Source organism: Pocillopora damicornis, chromosome 12 (assembly GCF_964200805.1).
Source record: "Pocillopora damicornis chromosome 12, jaPocDami1.2, whole genome shotgun sequence".
Classification (NCBI taxonomy): Eukaryota; Metazoa; Cnidaria; class Anthozoa; order Scleractinia; family Pocilloporidae; genus Pocillopora; species Pocillopora damicornis.
The window spans coordinates 20,855,958-20,875,066 of NC_142681.1; the positions used below are offsets into that span (position 1 = coordinate 20,855,958).

A 19,109-nucleotide genomic window follows, 5' to 3' on the forward strand; every position below is an offset into this window, starting at 1 on the left:
AGAACTGAAATTAAAACCTCGCTCGCCCTTTCTCAAATTGTTTGAGAAAATTCAGATATTAAATGAATGAAAGTGATTTGAGAGAGAGAAAAGAGAGGATTAATAAGTTATTTATCGACTTGAGGTAGCTAGTGACCGATTTCTATGCTTAAAATTACTGCTCAGCCGGAAAAACGAGATGTATGTATGAAAAATGGCAACGAAAGTAGGGATGTACTCGGCGACTCACGAGAGCATTGAGGTGTGGACGTCTGGTATTCTGCAGCATACACCTTTATTGATATCTGTCGGGCTAAACCAGCAACGAAACTACTCGCTACATCAAGTTACATTACAACAGATACTATTTGTATATTGATTCAGGGATGACTCAGCATGAGAGAGCTGCTTCTAGAACATTCTTGAAGGTCACACTACAAGTGTTACCGTTGCCCGTGGGCAGAGGTAAGAAAATACGGACCATGTAAAGAACCAATCAGATTGTAGGATTCATTGCCGTGCCTTCTGGAAAAAAAAAACTAAAGAATATTATACTCTGCGAATATAAAAAATATCATTGGCATGCTCTCGCATTTCATTTCGTGAGATGGTTGATTATACGTGGGACCAGGGAGAGTAACATTTCAATGGGAGGTGCAGGTTTCGTTCGATTCTCGTATTTCATGTATGTGACATGTTATCGTTTCGCCTTATTTTAGACATTTATGCCTTTTTCTAGATGGTTTTAGATAGTTTTAGAGTGGCTGTAGATGTTTTTGAGGTGGTTGTAGGTGGTTGTAGATGGTTGCAGGTGGTTGTAGGTGGTTTTATGTGGTTTTAGATGAACTTAATGAGGATTTCAGAAAGCTTTCTTTACAAAGCGCAAAGTGAAGTCTACAAAATTAAACTTGTCTAGGTAAGCTTGTCTTCTTTATCGTTTTGTTAAAAGACCTCTTTATACTTGGAATTATACTGATTCCGATAAAACTAGCAGAGCCATGGTGGCCAAACTATCAAGGTCATTGTGTTGTGTTCTTTCGCGAGAAATTTTACTGTGGGTAAGCACCAGGGTGTATAAATGTAATAACAGTTCAGGTATAAAAAAAAATGAAAAATGAATAAATATGTGTAGGCAAAGCTTTTAAGCTTTCGAGCTCTTCTCAATATTCTAGAGAATGAAGATTCTTGTATGGAGCCCGATGAGATAATGCTTAAATTCAAACACTGCAAAATTGAAACAAATCTAACCAGTTGTACAATATTTTTCGTACACCTAAAAACTCTAGGATTTTTTCTCCTTTAAAATGAACGTCTTTCATTTTCCTTTTGACTCGTGGAAACGCGATAGCGTAGAAACGAGTTGTTGTAGGTACTTTGGGATGTGTAAATTGGCGTGGACTCCTCGTAATTAGTCGTAATTAGTCGGCTCCGAACTCGAGATCTATCCTTCCAGAGAAGTCCAAAGTCCTGGTGCCATTGTGATTGCATCGATCGTTGCGATGTTTATTGTCTTTACACGGCAGTTTCGAAGGTTCCAGATTAGCGCTATGATCAAATTAGAGACCAAATCTGAAGGGTCTTCGAAGAGTCCATGCGCTAAACATAACAAGGAGCAGCGAGAATCACGAAGAGTTTGTGAGTGACAGAGCAAGCTGTGGACATGGAAATTCCTACGGAAACATGTACCCAGGACATAAAAAAAAGTGTCAGTTTACTGCATCGAACGTTTCGGCAGCTACGCTAATTTCGGTCTTTTCGTTATGGTAGTTTCGTTTCATTGTTTTTCTATGCAAACGCGACTGTTTTGATAATAAAAATGATATATGATCGGTTTCTACAAGTCGTTACCGAGCACTTGACCATAATTTGGCCGGTGTTGTTTTGATCACTTGACGGTCTTCCAATTAATTTCTATCGCATCTGTGTAAAAAAAATACAAGTATATGGGTGTACTGAGAAACAAAAGGGAAATTCAAAACTAAGAGAAATTTCGAGTAATCTGTTACGCCTCCTTGGAACGGAGAGTTAGACGAGTAGTTTAGACATATCGGCCTCTTCTGCTGCACGTGGGTCTTTTGGTGTAACATGCGTGTGTTTCCCATAGGTTACAAGAACTTTACGTACGTGGGAGTGCTGTAATCACGGTATAAGCAGTACAAGGTAGAAAGGTTATCGTCAACCTGGAGTGATTATGTGCGACATTTTGCTTCATCAATCTTTGCCCTTTCTAACACTTGAATATCATGAATATTAATTCAGAGGGGGGGGGGGGTAAGGGTTAAAAATTCTTGGAGGCTAAGAATGTGCCGCTGGATAGGGTTGCATTTTCACGACTGCAATGACTTTTATGGCGTTGCATTTTCAGCTATTTTCAGTAGAGTTACTAGAATGGGGTTACACATTTTTGAGATTTAAGGCGTAAGAAATTATGTCAAGTAAGGATTCACCAGCAGGAAGATTCGTGGTAAAAGAGTTGTTACCGTATTTTAATATTTACTAAACGGCTCCCATTCCATTCCGGTCTTGCCCAAAAGCGGACAAAGATGAGGTGTATAACTGGCCAAAACATAGGCCAAAATACGGCAGAGGTTCTGAGAAGCCAGCTGCACATACCCAGCAAAAAATGACCCATGTACCCCCCTCCCGGGGGGTTTCCATCTCATACTCAAGCATCTGCTAACTGCGCGAGCGGGTCAAATATGTATAAGAAACTAACTATGGGTGTGAAGTGAAAAACATGTCACAAAATTAAAATCAAATTCTAAATTGCATATTTTCAAATGAGGAAAATGTTCATCCTCTAAATCAGGCTTCAGTAGCCCAAGGTCCTAAAAATGACTGATGTGATGATCCACTGAAATTCTGACATAATGATGCATTGATTTTTAGCTGTAGATTGCATGAGTATTGAAACGGAAATTTTAATTTGTTTTAGTCTTTTAGGGTAATCAATGCATTTATTTCCTTGTTGTTTTGTAGGCCTCAAGAGAAAATGCCAAGAGGCGGTTACAGCAAAATATCTAGTGATGATGAAGAAGAAGTCAGTTTTACATCCGCTCTTTTCTTTCGTTGGATGAACAGCGTCCTCAAGACAGGCAGTCAAAGACCTTTAGATCAGGATGACTTTTTACCGTTACAAGAAGAGAACTCGGCCTGTTTTGTCACCGAGAAGTTTCGAGAAAGCTGGGAAAACAAGAAAGTTCATTGCAAAAAAAATGGGAAAAAACCCAAGTTGTGGAAAAGCGTGTTTCAGATGCTCTCTGTTGAAGATGTCATCATTATTTTGTTGGGAAATAGTTTGTTTACAGTATCTCGCCTTCTCTTTCCATTGCCTCTCGGATATCTTGTTGCCAAACTAATGTCAACTGAGACAGGCCATTCTATCTCCCTCTATGCATGCGCTTTGGCTTTGTGTTTCAATGGTTTGATCGGCAGTCTTGGAATGCATCATCAAGACTATAAAGGAGAAGTGTTGGGGATTCGAATAAGCAGCGCCTTGAGAGGTCTGGTGTACCACAAGGTAAGTACGGTTCAGCTTAATGGTACTAAGGCATTTTTCTGTTACTCCTAAAATTCTTCAGCCCGGGTTAGACACTCAAAAAAGAAAAAAGTTGCCCATCCGATCCGGAGTTACTATTTCCAGAACTTAAAATCTTGTTATCAGTTACGGCCTCTGGAAGCCAGGGAACGATATCACTGAACCAAGGGAAGAGGCAAATTGGTTTTTGTGAAAAAAGCTGAAAATTGTGGGGGCAAAATAGTGCGTGGTCGCCACAATCAAAACAGCGCGATTTCTCCAGTCAGCGGTGTGGTTAACGATGTCAGTTAATTGTTGTATAAGTATAAGTGAACAATCTCACTAGAAATCATAACAAATATATCTTCACTTGTCAGAAAAATTATTTCCACTGGGGCGACGGACTTAGTCAAAAATCAGTGACTTCTCGTAATCTCATAAATTTTAGAGAACACTTACTCTCTTTGTTACTAGCTCCAAACAAACGAACAAACGAACCGGCAAACGAACAGTATGAGTCAATTTGATGTCCTTAATGATCTGCAGACGCTTCTTCTCAGCAAGCAGACGTTACTGAAATTCACAGCTGGACGCGTAATTGACCTGATATCCAATGACGTGAAGCGAATGGAGGAAGAGACCATCAAGTTTTTTTTCTTGACCATTTTCGCATTCTTTAGCACTGCGGGATCAATGTTCCTTATCACATATTTGATTAGCTGGCAGGCTGTAGTGGGAGTTATCTTCATGCTTTTTCTACTGCCGTACTTTGCGGTCATGTCCTATTTCAGTGCTAAGCTGCGCCTACGCACGGCAGCCGTGTCCGATCAGCGCATTTCTTTGATGAACCAAGTTGTATCCGGGATCCGCGCGATCAAAACGCATGCGTGGGAAGATGAATACCGAGAAAAAATAAAGCATACTCGAAGGTAAGGCCTGATGTTATGTCAACTCAGGAAGTCAGAGGCTAAAAATCTCGAGTCTCGATGGGGTGATGGCTTTTACGGCAAACGATTAAAATTTTGGCCATTAGACTAACGGTTTACCCAAATTGGTGTTGGAGATGGGAATGATTTTTACGGTTAATTTTTTACAACTAACGGTTAAAATTTGTCAATTTTTACACCTAGCGGTTAAATGATTTGGCTGTTTCACGGCTAACGGCTAACCCCGATGAAACCCTCGGTTTAGCAATCATAGCCATGGAAAGTAAATTTATTTTTGATTGAGGTATTCTGAAAGTGGTTATGTAGGTATTTCACAATTATTCCACGAGCATACGTTTGATGCGAGATTATACCATCGCAAGCAGATTAATTATAGTATTACAACATTTTCATCCATTTTGAAATCGTTGGTGTTCCTCGCTATCTGATTGTCGTTCATCGTTACCATTTGTTAACGAATCGCTCCATTTATTCCTCTAAATCTTTTTCCCAGCTAATGAGAACGTTTACTAAAAAAAACCAATCAATCAGATCTCAAGGCTCGGTGAGAGTATCCAATCAGGCTGCAAGAAACTGAAAGACAACTTCTGCAACTTTTTACAAACCAGGTCGGCACTAGATCAATAAAATTTTTGTACAGACTAAAAAATCCTGTATTTGAGCGACTGAATTTTGCGATTTCACAATGGATGTAAAAACGCACGTGGTAATTGAACTTCGTGTCGTGCACTTTTTGTCTGAAATCGTACTTTTGATTTCAAACCATGCTGTGTGCTTGTTTGATTTTCGAATCACGCGTATGATTTCAGGCGAAATTGCACTCCACTCTGTTCATTTACCATTATTATTGATAGAATTGTCCAAGGTTAGATATTCCTGTCGATGCTTGTAGAATTTCATTCTAACTTTAAATTAATCAATCTTGCTGTTATCGACGGAAGGGTAGACTGCTGAAACGAATGACTTCCCATGGGGCTTTATTGGAAAGTTCTTCAGTGTACTGATTTGAAAAATACGTCAATAAATAATTCATGTAAAAACTTTTATTATTAAACTTTGCATAAATATTTTTCTATCGTTTGCGGCGAGATTGCACTAGATTTGAAAATTTATTAGCCACAAATTTTGTGAGCCCTTCTGATTTGTGATTTTTAGGTATGACATTCCACTGAGCATTCGCATATAACATGGGATGAAATTTTATTTTCAGGCATGAAATCAGTGTCATTTCGAAGAAGACAGCCATTAAGTCAACCATTGATGCTTTGATTTACTCTGTGGTTCCAATGGCTACTCTTGTTTCAGTAATTGTCATGGTGTTAACGGGACAACTCCTCAAACCTCCTGATGTTTTTATGCTCCTTTGCTTTATGCGAATACTTAAAAATAGCTGCTTCTATGACTTGCCCGTTGGCTTTATGGGAACATATGATGCATTCGTTTCGCTTGGAAGAATCGAAGAATTTCTTCTTTTGGATGATTTGTCTGAGACCTCATTTGGTGATGAATGTAAAAAAGACAGACTTCAAACAGAAAGTGGCTTAACTAAACCAAATATCTGTTGCTCTGATAGCCAAGCTGAAAGTATGAGCCGAGACAGTTCCTACTATGCGTATCACGAAAAAAACCCAATACCTACCACTTTATGTGTTTCGAATTTGACGTGCAAGCAATACCTTCGTGAAGACGAGTTCATTCTCCAAGATATCGACATAGTCGTACCTCCACAGAGTTTAACAGTTATCACCGGACCAGTAGGAAGTGGAAAATCTACTCTGCTCTCGGCGATTGCTGGTGAAATACCGTACGCGAGTGGAACAATTAAATACCAGGGTTCTGTCGTTTATTTGCCTCAGTCTGCTTGGGCGTTCTCGGGAACGATAAGAGAAAACATTTTGTTTGGTCAGCCTTACGAAGAATCCAAGTACGAAAGAATAATCGAGGCTTGTGCTCTGAAGGAAGACATCCAGCGGTTTCCCGATGGCGACCTAACGATTGTGGGAGAACGCGGTGAAGTTCTGAGCGGAGGGCAACAAGCGAGAATTAGTTTAGCGCGCGCAGTTTATGCTGACGGAGATCTCTATCTATTGGATGATCCACTGAGTGCTGTCGATTTCAAAGTTGGTCAACATATCTTTGAAAAGTGCATGAAAGATCTACTGGGTAACAAAGTTCTTCTTTTATCCTCTCACCATCAACAGCACATGGAAAATGCCGGCCAAGTGATTGTGTTGAACAGGGGCCGTGTGCTGGAGAAGGGACGATTCATTGAGCTACAAGAGCAAGGCATAATTAGCTCAATTGTTGACCCGCATTTTAAAGCATCAATGAAGAACAACACTGAGCCATATGAGACGGTTGGGTTGGAGACTAAGGAGAAACACAATGACATTGACAAATGTCAGGAAATACTTCCCCTGCCCGATGCGGGCAAGAGTTTGGAGATAGTGCCGGAGGATCGCACAATCGGAGTGGTTACATCCAAGCTTTATTGGGACTACTTCACAAGTGGAGTGCATCCCTTAATTATTATTGGAATGGGCGTTTTATTTCTTATCTCTGAAGGTAAACTAGCACCTAGACTGAGCATTTTCTCAGAGTTAGATCCAAAACATTAAATGTTAAAAAAATAACCTTTTTTTCATTCCCTTTTTCTTCTTTATTGAATATTGTAATACAATTTACCTTGTAGCACTCTCAATTCCTAGGTAAAGCTTTCCTTACGAGGAAAAAAAATTGCTAACTCAACTGTGCATCTTTGTTTGTTTGTTTTTTTTTCAGCCGCCATAGTTGCTCCGGACTTTTGGCTCTGGTTTTTAACAGAACAAAACCAAGAGGATCAGAAAAACAAGACTTATCTTTCTATTTACGCCTGTCTTGTGAGCGTGTGTCTTATATTTACCGTTGTTCGAGCTTATGGTTTCCTCCTGATTTGTCTGAGGTGCGCCGAACGTCTGCACGATAAAATGCTTTTAGCTATTTTACAAGCACCTGTTCTGTTCTTTGATTCAAATCCCGTGGGAAGAATCCTAAATCGCTTTGCTAGTGATGTCGGCTGCGTGGATGAGCTGCTACCCAAAACATTCTTGGAAGCAGTGCAGAATCTCTTGTCGATATCCATCTTAATTCTGATATCGATTACCACAAATCCTTGGCTTTTCTTTCTTGCCTTTCCACTGACGATGATGGTAGTGTATATTTCCAAGTATTACTTGAAGACTGCCAGAGAGCTGAAAAGGTTAGAGTCGATATCCCGAAGCCCAATCTTCTCTCATTTTTCGGAGACTCTGGTAGGACTGGTCACGATTCGCACCAGAGGAAGGCAGGCAGATTTTGTGGAGACATTTTACAGGTAGATCAGTGACACTGACACTTATCGCGTGGTGGGGGGAGGGGGAGGGGGAGGGGGAGGATTTTTTGGGGGGATCGTATGATTTTCGGGGAGGGCAGAGGAGTTCTTTTAAGCGTGATTTTGATAAGTGTATGCTGTCTTACAAAAATTAAAAAAAAACACAAACACAAATCAAACAACCAAACCAGCAAACACCTCACACCTACTCATACACACATACAAACAAAACACCAAACAATTCATCTACATAATTTCATTACTCAACTGTCGACAAAATACACTTCTAAAAATGCTAATTTAAGATAACGTTCAGAAAAAATTCTTATGACTGGAGTATAAATAGTTTGGGGATTCATTATGCACGAGGAAATATGTCAAATGGACCAAATATTCCAATTTACACAAGACTACACAATTTACGCGGATTTGTGGCCCGAACCTTTATCTGGATCAGAGAGGTGGACCCAGGTAAACCATATGATTATCGAAATGACCTGGGGAAAGTGGGGTGAATTACACAATGCGGGAAGTTCTAGGTAACAATTTTTCCTTTTCATTGTTTCCTTGGTATGATTATAGGCCAAAGACCGATCTTAAGTTTATACGTAAATTGACCTCCGTAAAGAGTTTAAAAGCTGACGTTTCGAGCGTTAGCCCTTCGTCAGAGCGAAAGGCTAACGACTGATGAAGGGCTAATGCTCGAATCGTCAGCTTTAAAACTCTTTACGATGGCCAATTTACGTTATCAACTCAGTTGATAATGCTTAATTACCCTGTTATACTCCCCCACTAACGTAGCACTACAGTTTATTTAGAAACTTGCCCCCTTAAGTTTATGCGCCCTGGTTCGGCTTCAGAGTACAGCCACCAGATAAAATTGTTATCATTATTAAGCTAACTTTCTTCCTTGTGAACGTTTAATCCCGGTAGATGTCAAGATGTTCATAATCAGTCGTACATTTTGGTGATGGCCAGTGGTAGATGGTTAGGAGTCCGTTTGGATTGTCTCGCTTCCCTGTTAGTTGGTGCAGTTGCTCTGGCCGCAGTACTGGTCTCTCAAAATGCCGGTGAGCTCTACAATGACCCTGTTGTTACATTTTCTATCTGAGAATATGTATAGTCACGAGTTTGGTTACAGCATAGTGTTAGTGAGACAGTGGCATTGGGCGACAAAACCTGTTGTTTAATGGAGCATTTCGTGCAGTGCACATTACTCGACGTATGTCACAGTAATTAGATAGTTTCCCTCCGGTGCTGACTATAGAAAAAAAGGAAGAAAGAAAAAAGAAAAAAAGTAACTAAAAAACAAAGTATGACAAACTCTGCATACCCTAACATAAGTACGCATATTCTCTATACTGTTCTCTGTACATTTCCTTAGGAACTGGCCAGGAGAATTTGTTTCACAGTCAAGAGCCTCTTCAGTTGGTGATCATTTCCTTGATTCAGGGATGATATTGTAAGGAGAAATCAGATATTGGTCACTCTCTTAATAGTCCTTTAAAAAGAAACTGAGAAGGCAGTCAGAAGGTAGCGGCAGTAAGGCTGAGCATCTTAAAACTTACAACAACAGCAGAAATAACAATAATAGGAACTTAATAGTGAAATCAATTTTTACTTAATTGGTCATTTACTTGGTTCAGAATTTTTAAAATGACAGTCCAAATATCTTTTCAGCTTTCGCTGGCCTTTCACTTGTTTACGTCATCCAAACTATGGTAATCACTCAATATGCTGTTAGAAAAGCCGCTGAAGTGGAGAATTACATGACGTCAGTTGAAAGAGTTCTGACGTATACTAAACTTAACTGTGAGCCTGGGTACAAAGTAGAAAGACACCCCCCTAAAGATTGGCCAAGTGAAGGACGTATTGCATTCAGAAATGTATCATTGACGTATTATCCGGAAGGACCTCAAGTGCTGAAGGAAATAAATCTTGATATCAAAGGAGGAGCAAAGATCGGAGTTGCTGGCCGTACGGGAGCTGGGAAATCATCGTTAGTGGCAGCTCTTATGCGCATGCCTGATGCTGACGGAGAGATAATTATTGACGAGATTTCAATAAAAGATATAAACCTCCGACAATCCCGACGAAGTATTTCGGTCCTTGGTCAAACTCCTGTGCTTTTTAGTGGAACACTGAGAAAAAATCTAGACATTTTAGAGGAGTTTGAAGATCCTGACTTATGGCAGGCCTTAGAAGACGTGCAGCTAAAAGATTTTGTAGAGAATCTTGAGGCGAAGCTTAATCACGAATTGCTTGAACACGGTGCTAATGTCAGTGTAGGAGAGCGGCAGTTGATTTGCTTGGCTCGTATGCTGCTGCAGCGAAGTAAGATTATTATATTGGACGAGCCAACTGCGCATGTCGACCCCGCCACAGAGCAGACGATTTGGGACATTGTACGGGAAAAGCTGAAGGACGCAACTGTTATCACTATAGCTCACCGTTTGAACACTTTAAAAGACTGTCAGATGATTTTGGTCCTAAAAGATGGAAGAGTTCATGAATTTGACAAATTTAATTCACTGGTGAGCACTCAGATCTGAAACTGGCATGGCTCTTTGAACGGACTGAGGAAAATTTTAACTTGGAGGCACGTCGCCGCATTTTGACTCCGACTCTAGCAACCATAAACCAAAGTCCATTTGGTGCAAAAATGGAGCACCGGTTTTTTGTATCTGTAGTAAGATGATAAAAGATTAACCGTAACGATAACTGTGTGCCTTGGTTAAAAAAGCTGTTCCTCCTTTGAGAGAGCTGATCAGTTATGAAACACTTTAAAAAATCGCTAGTTTCACCCAAGTGCTCGGCTTCATCCAATTGAATAATTCTTTCCCAATTATATCTATATGCAAATATCTATTTAGTGTTTTTCATCAGAAGAAAGTCCCAATCTGATTGAGACCAATTAATTAAAAGTGTGTATGTTTCTTTTGTTGCTTGAAATGCTTCTACCCGAAATTCTAAACAGACCTTCTTTACATAATAAGCTTTAAGACTCCGCGAAGGAAACAAATAACATCAAGTACTTTAGTTCTTTGATTGTTCGGCGATTGCGGGGTTGGTTGGAAACACTCATTTCACCAACGTGAAGCCACTTTAACCCCAAACATCGCACGCCCTGTTGGAAACCAAACATACTTTCTGAGTTCGCTTGCTTAAGCAGAAGTTTCCATATTTCGTCTGTGAACTAACTGAATACACCTTGTAACTTGTAGAAAGATAGAATTCCGTGAGCTACATTGTTGAAGTCGCTGCGCGCTGGACAAAATCTTTGAAATTTACACTTTCGATCGCTGTTCACAGGGGTGGTCTGCCCAAAAATCATTTTTGGCTTGTGGCGACGCAAAAGAAGAGAACTGGAGAACAACTAAACTATTTTTGAAACATGTGTCCTAAACCCTTTTCATGGGCAAAAAATGAAAGAAAACTTTTTTCCGACGGGAAGTCGAGAGGACCGCTCTTAGCGGGAGCGGCACTTAAGATGCTGGTGCATTCTGCTGAAATAACCGAAAACGTACGTACAGGCTTGAGCGGCTCATTCCGGGGCGGTGGATTATTCAAATTTTGATCTGTTAAGGTAAATGAAAGAACCGTGTTTTCTATGAGTTCACTCACCCGTTAAAAGAAACAAATTCGAGGCGTTGTAACCTTTGGTCACAATTACTCGGCTGACTTACGATGACTGACGATGACTTAAGTACTAAAACATGGAACGACCTAAAACCACCTAACACCACCTAAAACCACCTAACACCACCTAAAACCACCTCAAAAACATCCACAGCCACCCGCAAACCATCTAAAACCATCTAAAAAAGGCATAAATGTCTAAAATAAGGCGAGACAACGAATAATTTAATATTCCCTCAATAGCAAAAGACTTAAAGAACTTTGCAAAATGAACTAACAAGTTACAAAAAAAAATAAAGTAAAATAACAAACTCGTAGTCAAGACTTGACTTGGCTTTTTCTACCCTGGGTACCAGCAGACGTTTTAGCTCACGTCTAGAAAAAAGTTTGAGAAAGAAAGATCATTAAAAATATTTTAGGGGATCTGTGCTTACCTTCGGGGTCTTTCTTTAGCACGAACGCGCTGGCATTCATTCAGCATGCAGTTGTACGAGTGGTGCCACTTACGCAATAGTGACTCACGTTTTGCTCCAATTACATTTCAAGTGCTGTGATTATAAATGGAGAAAAACACTACCTTGAACCATTACGCAATCAAATGAAACGTGAGCCAAAACGTCTGCTTGTAAAGTTCTTAAGTCTTTTACTACTGAGGTAATAAAAAATATCATTGGCATGCTCTCGCATTTCATTTCGTGAGATGGTTGATTATACATGGGACCAGGGAGAGTAAGATTTCAGGGGGAGGTGTAGGTTTCGTTCGATTCTCGTATTTCATGTACATGACTTGCTGTCGTTTCGCCTTATTTTAGACATTTATGCCTTGTTTTAGATGGTTTTAGATAGTTTGTGAATGGCTGTAGATGTTTTTAGGCGGTTGTAGGTGATTGTTGAAATTTTTGAGGTGGTTGTAGGTGGTTGTAGACGGTTGCAGGTGGTTGTGGGTGGTTTTATGTGGTTTTAGGTGGTTTTAGGTCGTTCCATGTTTTAGTACTTACCCGGCTAATGAACTTAATGAGGATTTCAGAGAGCTTTCTTTACAAAGCGCAAAGTGAAGTCAACAAAATTTAACTTGTCTAGGTAAGCTTGTCTTCTTTATCGTTTTGTTAAAAGACCTCGTTATACTTGAAATTATACTGATTCTGGTAAAACTAGCAGAGACATGGTGGCCTAACGTTAACAGAGGGCATGCATACTTATCAAGGTCATTGTGTTGTGTTCTTTCGCGAGACATTTTACTGTGGGTAAGCACCAGGGGTTATAAATGTCCCAACAGTTCAGGTATAAAAAAAATAATAAAAATTGAATAAATATGTGTAGGCAAAGCTTCTAAGCTTTCGAGCTCTTCTCAACATTCTAGAGAATGAAGATTCTTCTACGGAGCCTGATGAGATAATGTTAAACTCAAACACAGTAAAATTGAAACAAATTTAACCAGTTGTACGATATTTTTCGTACACCTAAAAACTCTAGGACTTTTTCTCCTTTAAAATGAACGTCTTTCATTTTCCTTTTTAACTCGTGGAAACGTGATAGCGTAGAAGCGAGTTGTTATGGGTACCTTGGGATATGTAAATTGCGTGACCCCTCGTAATTAGTCGTAATTAGTCGGCTCCGAACTCGAGATCTATCCTTCCGAAGAAGCCCTGGTGCCATTAATAATAATAATAATAATGTTTGTTTCTTATATTGCGCAGTCTAGCATGCGATAAAGATATGATCGAGTGCGCATTACAACACTAAAATCTTAAAGTAATAAATGGCTAGTCCAAATAATGATAATAATAATAATAATTTACAATTTTCGGAAAACAATAAAAGTAAAATATGAGTTAATAAAAGAACTAATAAAAAGCTAATTTAAAAAGATGTGTCTTTAGTAAAACTTTAAAAATGTTCAATGATTGACATTGTCTAATTTCTAGAGGGAGTCGATTTCATACTTTGGGCGCAGCATTTTCAAACGCCCTATTCCCGAGTGTCTTTTTTGTTCTATAGGTATTGTCCATTAGGAGTATGCCCCGGTATGATCTCAACTGATACCGCGAGCTCTCTTTGATTTTTATCAAGTCTGAAAGATATTGTGGTGCGACGCCGTAGATACATTTGTGAACTAGCATTGCTATCTTGAATTCTATTCTGTGGGTAACCGGAAGCCAGTGCAGGTTGATCAGGGATGGTGTGATAGGATCATACCTAGATATAGTACATACCAGCCGAGCACCCGCGTTCTGCAGGCGTTGCAGCTTACCAAGATGACCAGCGGGCGTACCATATAATAGACCGTTACAATAGTCTAATCGTGACATTATAATAGCCTGTACAATGGACTTCCTATTATCATATGATAAATACTTTCTAATACGCCGGATGTTATGTAGATGGTAATAAATATTCTGACATATGCTGTTAATATGTGTGGTCATATTCATGTTTGCATCAAACCAAGCACCCAGGTTTCTAACAGAGTAAACCGCAGAAACCTTTACCTTACCTACTTGCAAGTCACTTATCATAACCTTATTTAACTGTCCGCGTGTACCTATAATAAGAAACTTGGTCTTAGCATCGTTCAGCCGAAGTTTGTCTTGGACCATCCAGGTTCTTATGTCCCTGATGCAAGCTTGTAGAGCGTCAACAGCATCCGTCTCAGTAGCAGAACCATCCGGCTTAAATGAGATATAGAGCTGCGTATCATCAGCGTATGCGTGAACGTTAGGGAGATGGGATTCAACAACATCGAAGAGCTTACTTGCGTACAACGTGAAGAGCAAGGGACCAAGACATGATCCTTGAGGTACCCCTTGAGGCAGATCAAAGTCACTCGAATAGCTCCCGTTAATCAGGATTCGCTGTTTCCTGTTTGATAAATACGAGTGAAACCATTTAAGAGCGGTACCTGTAATTCCATACGTCACGCACAGGCGTTTCAACAACACTTGGTGATCAATCGTGTCAAATGTTGCACTCAGGTCTAGCAATACCAAAAGAGTAACTCGTTGATTGTCCATTGCAGCTAGTATGTCATTCTGTATCTTCAATAGGGCAGTCTCTGTGCTATGACCAAGTCGATAGGCTGACTGGTGGATGGGATACAAACCCGACTGAGTAACGTGATCGGTTGTCTGATCATAAACTGCACTTTCAACCAATTTAGAGAGGTATTGCAGATTACTCACAGGTCTTAAATTGGATAAGGAAGTCCCTTGCTTGGTCTTCTTCAGTCTTGGATCCACAAGGGCCGTTTTCCAATCAGATGGAAAGTGTCCCAAGGAAAGCGAAGAATTCACGACATTAGTGATGATGGGGAGAAGCATGCCGACTACTAAATTGGTCGGCATAGGATCAAGTTGACAGCTTTTCTTCGATGATCTACTGACCAGCTTCCTTATATCTTCCACAGAATACGTATTGAAATGATCAAGTTTCCTATCGCCTGTAAACACTTTATCCTCAGCCACCGCCCCAGGATGAAGAGTACACGCATCAAGCTCTGCCCGAATCTTTGCAATCTTACGGTCGAAAAACCGCCCGATATCGTTGGCTAAGATTGAGTTGTCCGTGTATTCTGGAAAACACAACTCATTCCTAGGAAGTAGCAATGATCGAGTGGCCCTGAATAGCTTTCCTTGGTTTTCACTATTGTCGTTCACGAAGTCTGAGTAGAAAGCACGCTTAGCCCGTGTACTTAAATAAGTAACGTGGTTCTTGAGTTTCTTGAATGCCAACAAATCTTCCTGTGATCGTGTTCTTCTCCATCTCCGTTCTGCTTTCCGGCGTCGCCTTTTTGCCTCGGCTATCTCACTGGTATACCAGGGTACCTTGGGCCTAGCCCGCACTGTTTTGGTTTTTAAAGGTGCGTGAAGATCAAGAACTTGAGAGAGTGTGGTCGTGTAATCCTCTACAAGTACATCCAAGTCCAGTGGGGTGATGGGATCGCTATTACCTCGATCACATAGCCCTGTAAGTACTACATCGTTCGATAGGCTCACAGCGTCCAAGGATTTAGTTTTCCTAAACTTTATTATCCTAGTCTGAAATGAAGGCTTACTTATGGCAACATGACAATGTACAGCTGCATGATCGGAGAAATAGCGACAGGCGCGTGGTGGACTCGCCAGAATATCCTCAATCTTTCTTGTTATAACAAGATCCAGGGTGTGACCACGTATGCGCGTTGGCTCTGTCACATGCTGCTCCAAACCGAGACTCCGAGAGACTCAAGCAGATCTAAAAACTTAAGTGCATCAGTGTCATTAGGAACATCCACATGTATGTTGTAATCACCAACGACAATCAAAGGCTCTTTGGATAGAATAGTGGACTCCATCAGGTCAGAAAACTCCATCAGAAAAGTGTTAATGGGAACCCTGCGGTGGTCATCACAATTCTGTGGACGGTAGACGATCACAAGCCCTATCTTGCGGGAAGTCGACGTTTGGACCAACAACTCGCAAAATTCAAGCGACTCTTGAATTCCATCTCGAGTCGTGCTAACACGAAGTGAATCCTTGTACAGTAGTCCAATGCCTCCACCTGTCCGTTCTTGTCGTGGAAAGTCAATAAACTTGTAACCAGGAGGACACAGTTCTATTCTTAGCGCATCATCATGGGGCTGGAGCCACGTCTCGGTAATCACAACCAAGTCATATCTACGTTCACAGACGTAATCTACAAAATCGGCTGTCTTGTTGCGCACCGACTGGGCATTCATGTGACAAAATGACAAAAAGACCCCATTTACGTAGTTGGCAGACAAACAATGCACTTTAGTAAACTTTGAGACATTCCTAGTTGTTGATTTAGACAATGAAGAACGTGATTGAGGCGCCCGTAAAGTTCCATTATTTTGATGGCGTGATTTCACAATTGTTGATATACCGCATCCCTCAGGACCAGGATTAAGTTTGAAGACCAGATCGCCAATTAGCACTTGATGGAATGAGGCACATGAATTTGCATGGTAGGCTATTGGACACCTGTGCCTACGTAGGCGTAACCGACATGAGAAATCAAGCATATTCAAAATTCCCAGGAACTCGGGTGGAACGTAGTAGCTGATCCATGGACGTCGGAAGAATGTAATACAAGCAGAGCCATTAAACAGATTGGTGAGAACAACACCATTAGAGAGATCACTGTTCCATAAAGAGTGAAACAATACTTCGACTCCAGCCAATAACGTGGCATTGTTCCTTATGCAAATAGGGCACTCAGTCCAACAGTTCACTGAAGACGAGAAACAACCAAATATCCTAATATTCCAGCCAGTGAAATGCGTTAGCAACTCCAAACCCGGCCAGTAGAAAGTGTGAGGTCTTACACATATACCCTCGTGGTCGTATTTCAGAGGGAAGGCAGCAGTAAGTATTAAAAAGACCACAAACACGTTGGTGGTTTTTGCGTGCCTGCACCTTATTTGCATGTCTTATTATATATGTGATTGCTTCGATCATTGCGATGTTTATTGTCTTTACACGGCTGTTTCGAAGGTTGCAGATTAGTGCTATGATCAAATTAGAGACCAAATCTGAAGGGTCTTCGAAGAGTCCATGCGCTAAACATAACAAGGAGCAGCGAGAATCACGAAGAGTTTGTGAGTGACAGAGCAAGCTGTGGACATGGAAATTCCTACGGAAACATGTACCCATGACATAAAAAAATATTAGTTTACTTCATCGAACGTTTCAGCTGCTACACTAATTTCGGTCTTTTCGTTATGGTCGTTTCGTTTTATTGTTTTCCTATGCAAACGTGACTATTTTGATGGTAAAAATGATATATGATCGGTTTCTGAAAGTCGTTGCCGAGCACATGACCATAATTTGGCCGGTGTTGTTTTGATCACTTGACGATCTTCCAATTAATTTCTATCGCATCCGTGTAAAAAAAATACAAGCATATGCATTTACTGAGAAACAAAAGAGAAATTCAAAACTACGAGAAATTGCGAGTAATCGGCCTCTTCTGCTGCACGCGGGTCTTTTGGTGTAACATGCGTGTGTTTCCCAAAGGTTACAAGCACTTCACGCACGTGGGAATGCTGCAATCACGGTATAAGCAGTGCAAGGCAGAATGGCTATTGTCAACCTGGAGTGCTTACGTGCGCCATTTTGCTTCATCACTCTTTGCCATTTCTAACGCTTGAATATTATGAATAGTAATTCAGAGGGGGGAGGGGGGGGGGGTGAGGGTTAAAAGTTCTTGGAGATAGGCTAAAACAGTGTGCCGCTGGATAGGGTCGCATTTTAACGACTGCCTTGACTTTTATGGCGTTGCATTTTCAGCTATTTTCAGTAGAGTTACTAGAATGGGGTTACACATTTTTGAGACTCGAGGTGTAAGAAAATTATGGCAAGTAAGGATTCATAAGCAGGAAGATTCGTGGTAAAAGAGTTGTTACCGTATTTTAATATTTATTAAACGGCTCCCATTCCATTCCGGTCTTGCCCAAAAGCGGACAAAGATGAGGTGTATAATTGGCCACAACATAGGCTAAAATACGGCAGAGGTTCTGAGAAGCCAGCTGCACATACCCAGCAAAAAATGACCCATGTACCCCCCTCCCGGGGGGTTTCCATCACATACTCAAGCATCTGTTAACTGCGCGAGCGGGTCAAATATGTATAAGAAAACTAACTATGAGTGTGAAGTGAAAAACATGTCACAAAATTAAAATCAAATTCTAAATTACATATTTTCAAATAAGAAAAATGTTCATCCTCAAAATCAGGCTTCAGTAGCCCAAGGTCCTAAAAATGACTGATGTGATGATCCACTGAAATTCCGACATAATGATGCATTGATTTTTAGCTGTAGATTGCATGAGTATTGAAACGGAAATTTTAATTTGTTTTAGTCTTTTAGGGTAATCAATGCATTTATTTCCTTGTTGTTTTGTAGGCCTCAAGAGAAAATGCCAAGAAGCGGTTACAGCAAAATATCTAGTGATGATGATGAAGAAGTCAGTTTTACATCCGCTCTTTTCTTTCGTTGGATGAACAGCGTCCTCAAGACAGGCAGTCAAAGACCTTTAGATCAGGATGACTTTTTACCGTTACAAGAAGAGAACTCGGCCTGTTTTGTCACCGAGAAGTTTCGAGAAAGCTGGGAAAACAAGAAAGTTCACTGCAAAAAAAATGGGAAAAAACCCAAGTTGTGGAAAAGCGTGTTTCAGATGCTCTCTGTTGAAGATGTCATCATTATTTTGTTGGGAAATAGTTTGTTTACAATATCTCGCCTTCTCTTTCCATTGCCTCTCGGATATCTTGTTGCCAAACTAATGTCAACTGAGACAGGCCATTCTATTTCCCTCTATGCATGCGCTTTGGCTTTGTGTTTCAATGGTTTGATCGGCAGTCTTGGAATGCATCATCAAGACTATAAAGGAGAAGTGTTGGGGATTCGAATAAGCAGTGCCTTGAGAGGTCTGGTGTACCACAAGGTAAGTACGGTTCAGCTTAATGGTACTAAGGCATTTTTCTGTTACTCCTAAAATTCTTCAGCCCGGGTTAGACACTCAAAAAAGAAAAAAGTTGCCCATCCGATCCGGAGTTACTATTTCCAGAACTTAAAATCTTGTCATCAGTTACGGCCTCTGGAAGCCAGGGAACGATATCACTGAACCAAGGGAAGAGGCAAATTGGTTTTTGTGAAAAAAGCTGAAAATTGTGGGGGC

The 19,109-nt window shown here is 40.5% G+C and overlaps 3 protein-coding genes across 7 annotated transcripts; 2 read left to right on the forward strand and 1 right to left on the reverse strand.

The window, feature by feature from the left end:
* The first annotated feature begins 768 nt into the window (after positions 1-768).
* LOC149036939 (ATP-binding cassette sub-family C member 4-like) lies at positions 769-19,095 on the forward strand. 4 transcript variants are annotated; one of them, XM_089190498.1, is made up of 2 exons: positions 769-895; positions 18,335-19,095. In XM_089190498.1, exon 2 carries the CDS (start codon positions 18,348-18,350, stop codon positions 18,924-18,926), a length of 579 nt encoding a protein of 192 aa, XP_089046624.1. In that variant the 5' UTR covers positions 769-895; positions 18,335-18,347; the 3' UTR covers positions 18,927-19,095. The 4 variants fall into 4 exon arrangements, 3 of the variants coding, with proteins under 3 accessions (XP_089046624.1, XP_089046623.1, XP_089046622.1); XR_016181955.1 differs by lacking the exon at positions 18,335-19,095 and adding an exon at positions 1,328-1,804 and having other exon boundaries at positions 778-895; XM_089190497.1 differs by lacking the exon at positions 769-895 and adding an exon at positions 12,180-12,511 and having other exon boundaries at positions 18,335-19,094.
* On the forward strand, positions 2,965-10,728 carry LOC113665147 (ATP-binding cassette sub-family C member 4). Of its 2 annotated transcripts, XR_016181572.1 has the most exons (7): positions 2,965-3,499; positions 4,043-4,425; positions 5,654-7,008; positions 7,225-7,795; positions 8,726-8,862; positions 9,177-9,325; positions 9,473-9,570. XR_016181572.1 is itself a non-coding variant. In XM_089189183.1 (6 exons), exons 1-6 carry the CDS (start codon positions 2,972-2,974, stop codon positions 10,342-10,344), a joined length of 3,846 nt encoding a protein of 1,281 aa, XP_089045309.1. In that variant the 5' UTR covers positions 2,965-2,971; the 3' UTR covers positions 10,345-10,728. The 2 variants fall into 2 exon arrangements, 1 of the variants encoding a protein (XP_089045309.1); XM_089189183.1 differs by lacking the exon at positions 9,177-9,325 and having other exon boundaries at positions 9,473-10,728.
* On the reverse strand, positions 13,369-16,856 carry LOC149036940 (uncharacterized). Its single transcript, XM_089188643.1, has 2 exons — positions 15,636-16,856; positions 13,369-15,465 (listed from the first exon to the last, which is right to left on the reverse strand). The coding sequence occupies exons 1-2, from the start codon at positions 16,854-16,856 to the stop codon at positions 13,369-13,371; spliced, it is 3,318 nt and encodes a 1,105-aa protein (XP_089044769.1).
* Positions 19,096-19,109: the final 14 nt, after the last annotated feature.

Bases quoted from the DNA above. Each gene is read 5' to 3' on its own strand.
- LOC113665147 (XM_089189183.1), top strand. From the start codon at position 2,972: ATGCCAAGAGGCGGTTACAGCAAAATATCTAGTGATGATGAAGAAGAA. The intron at 4,426-5,653 runs GTAAGGCCTGAT...TTTTATTTTCAG, and splicing joins AAAATAAAGCATACTCGAAG to GCATGAAATCAGTGTCATTT. The intron at 8,863-9,472 runs GTGAGCTCTACA...ATATCTTTTCAG, and splicing joins ACTGGTCTCTCAAAATGCCG to CTTTCGCTGGCCTTTCACTT.
- LOC149036940 (XM_089188643.1), bottom strand. From the start codon at position 16,856: ATGCAAATAAGGTGCAGGCACGCAAAAACCACCAACGTGTTTGTGGTC. The intron at 15,466-15,635 runs GTTTGGAGCAGC...CCTTCATTTCAG, and splicing joins TTGAGTCTCTCGGAGTCTCG to ACTAGGATAATAAAGTTTAG.
- LOC149036939 (XM_089190498.1), top strand. From the start codon at position 18,348: ATGCCAAGAAGCGGTTACAGCAAAATATCTAGTGATGATGATGAAGAA.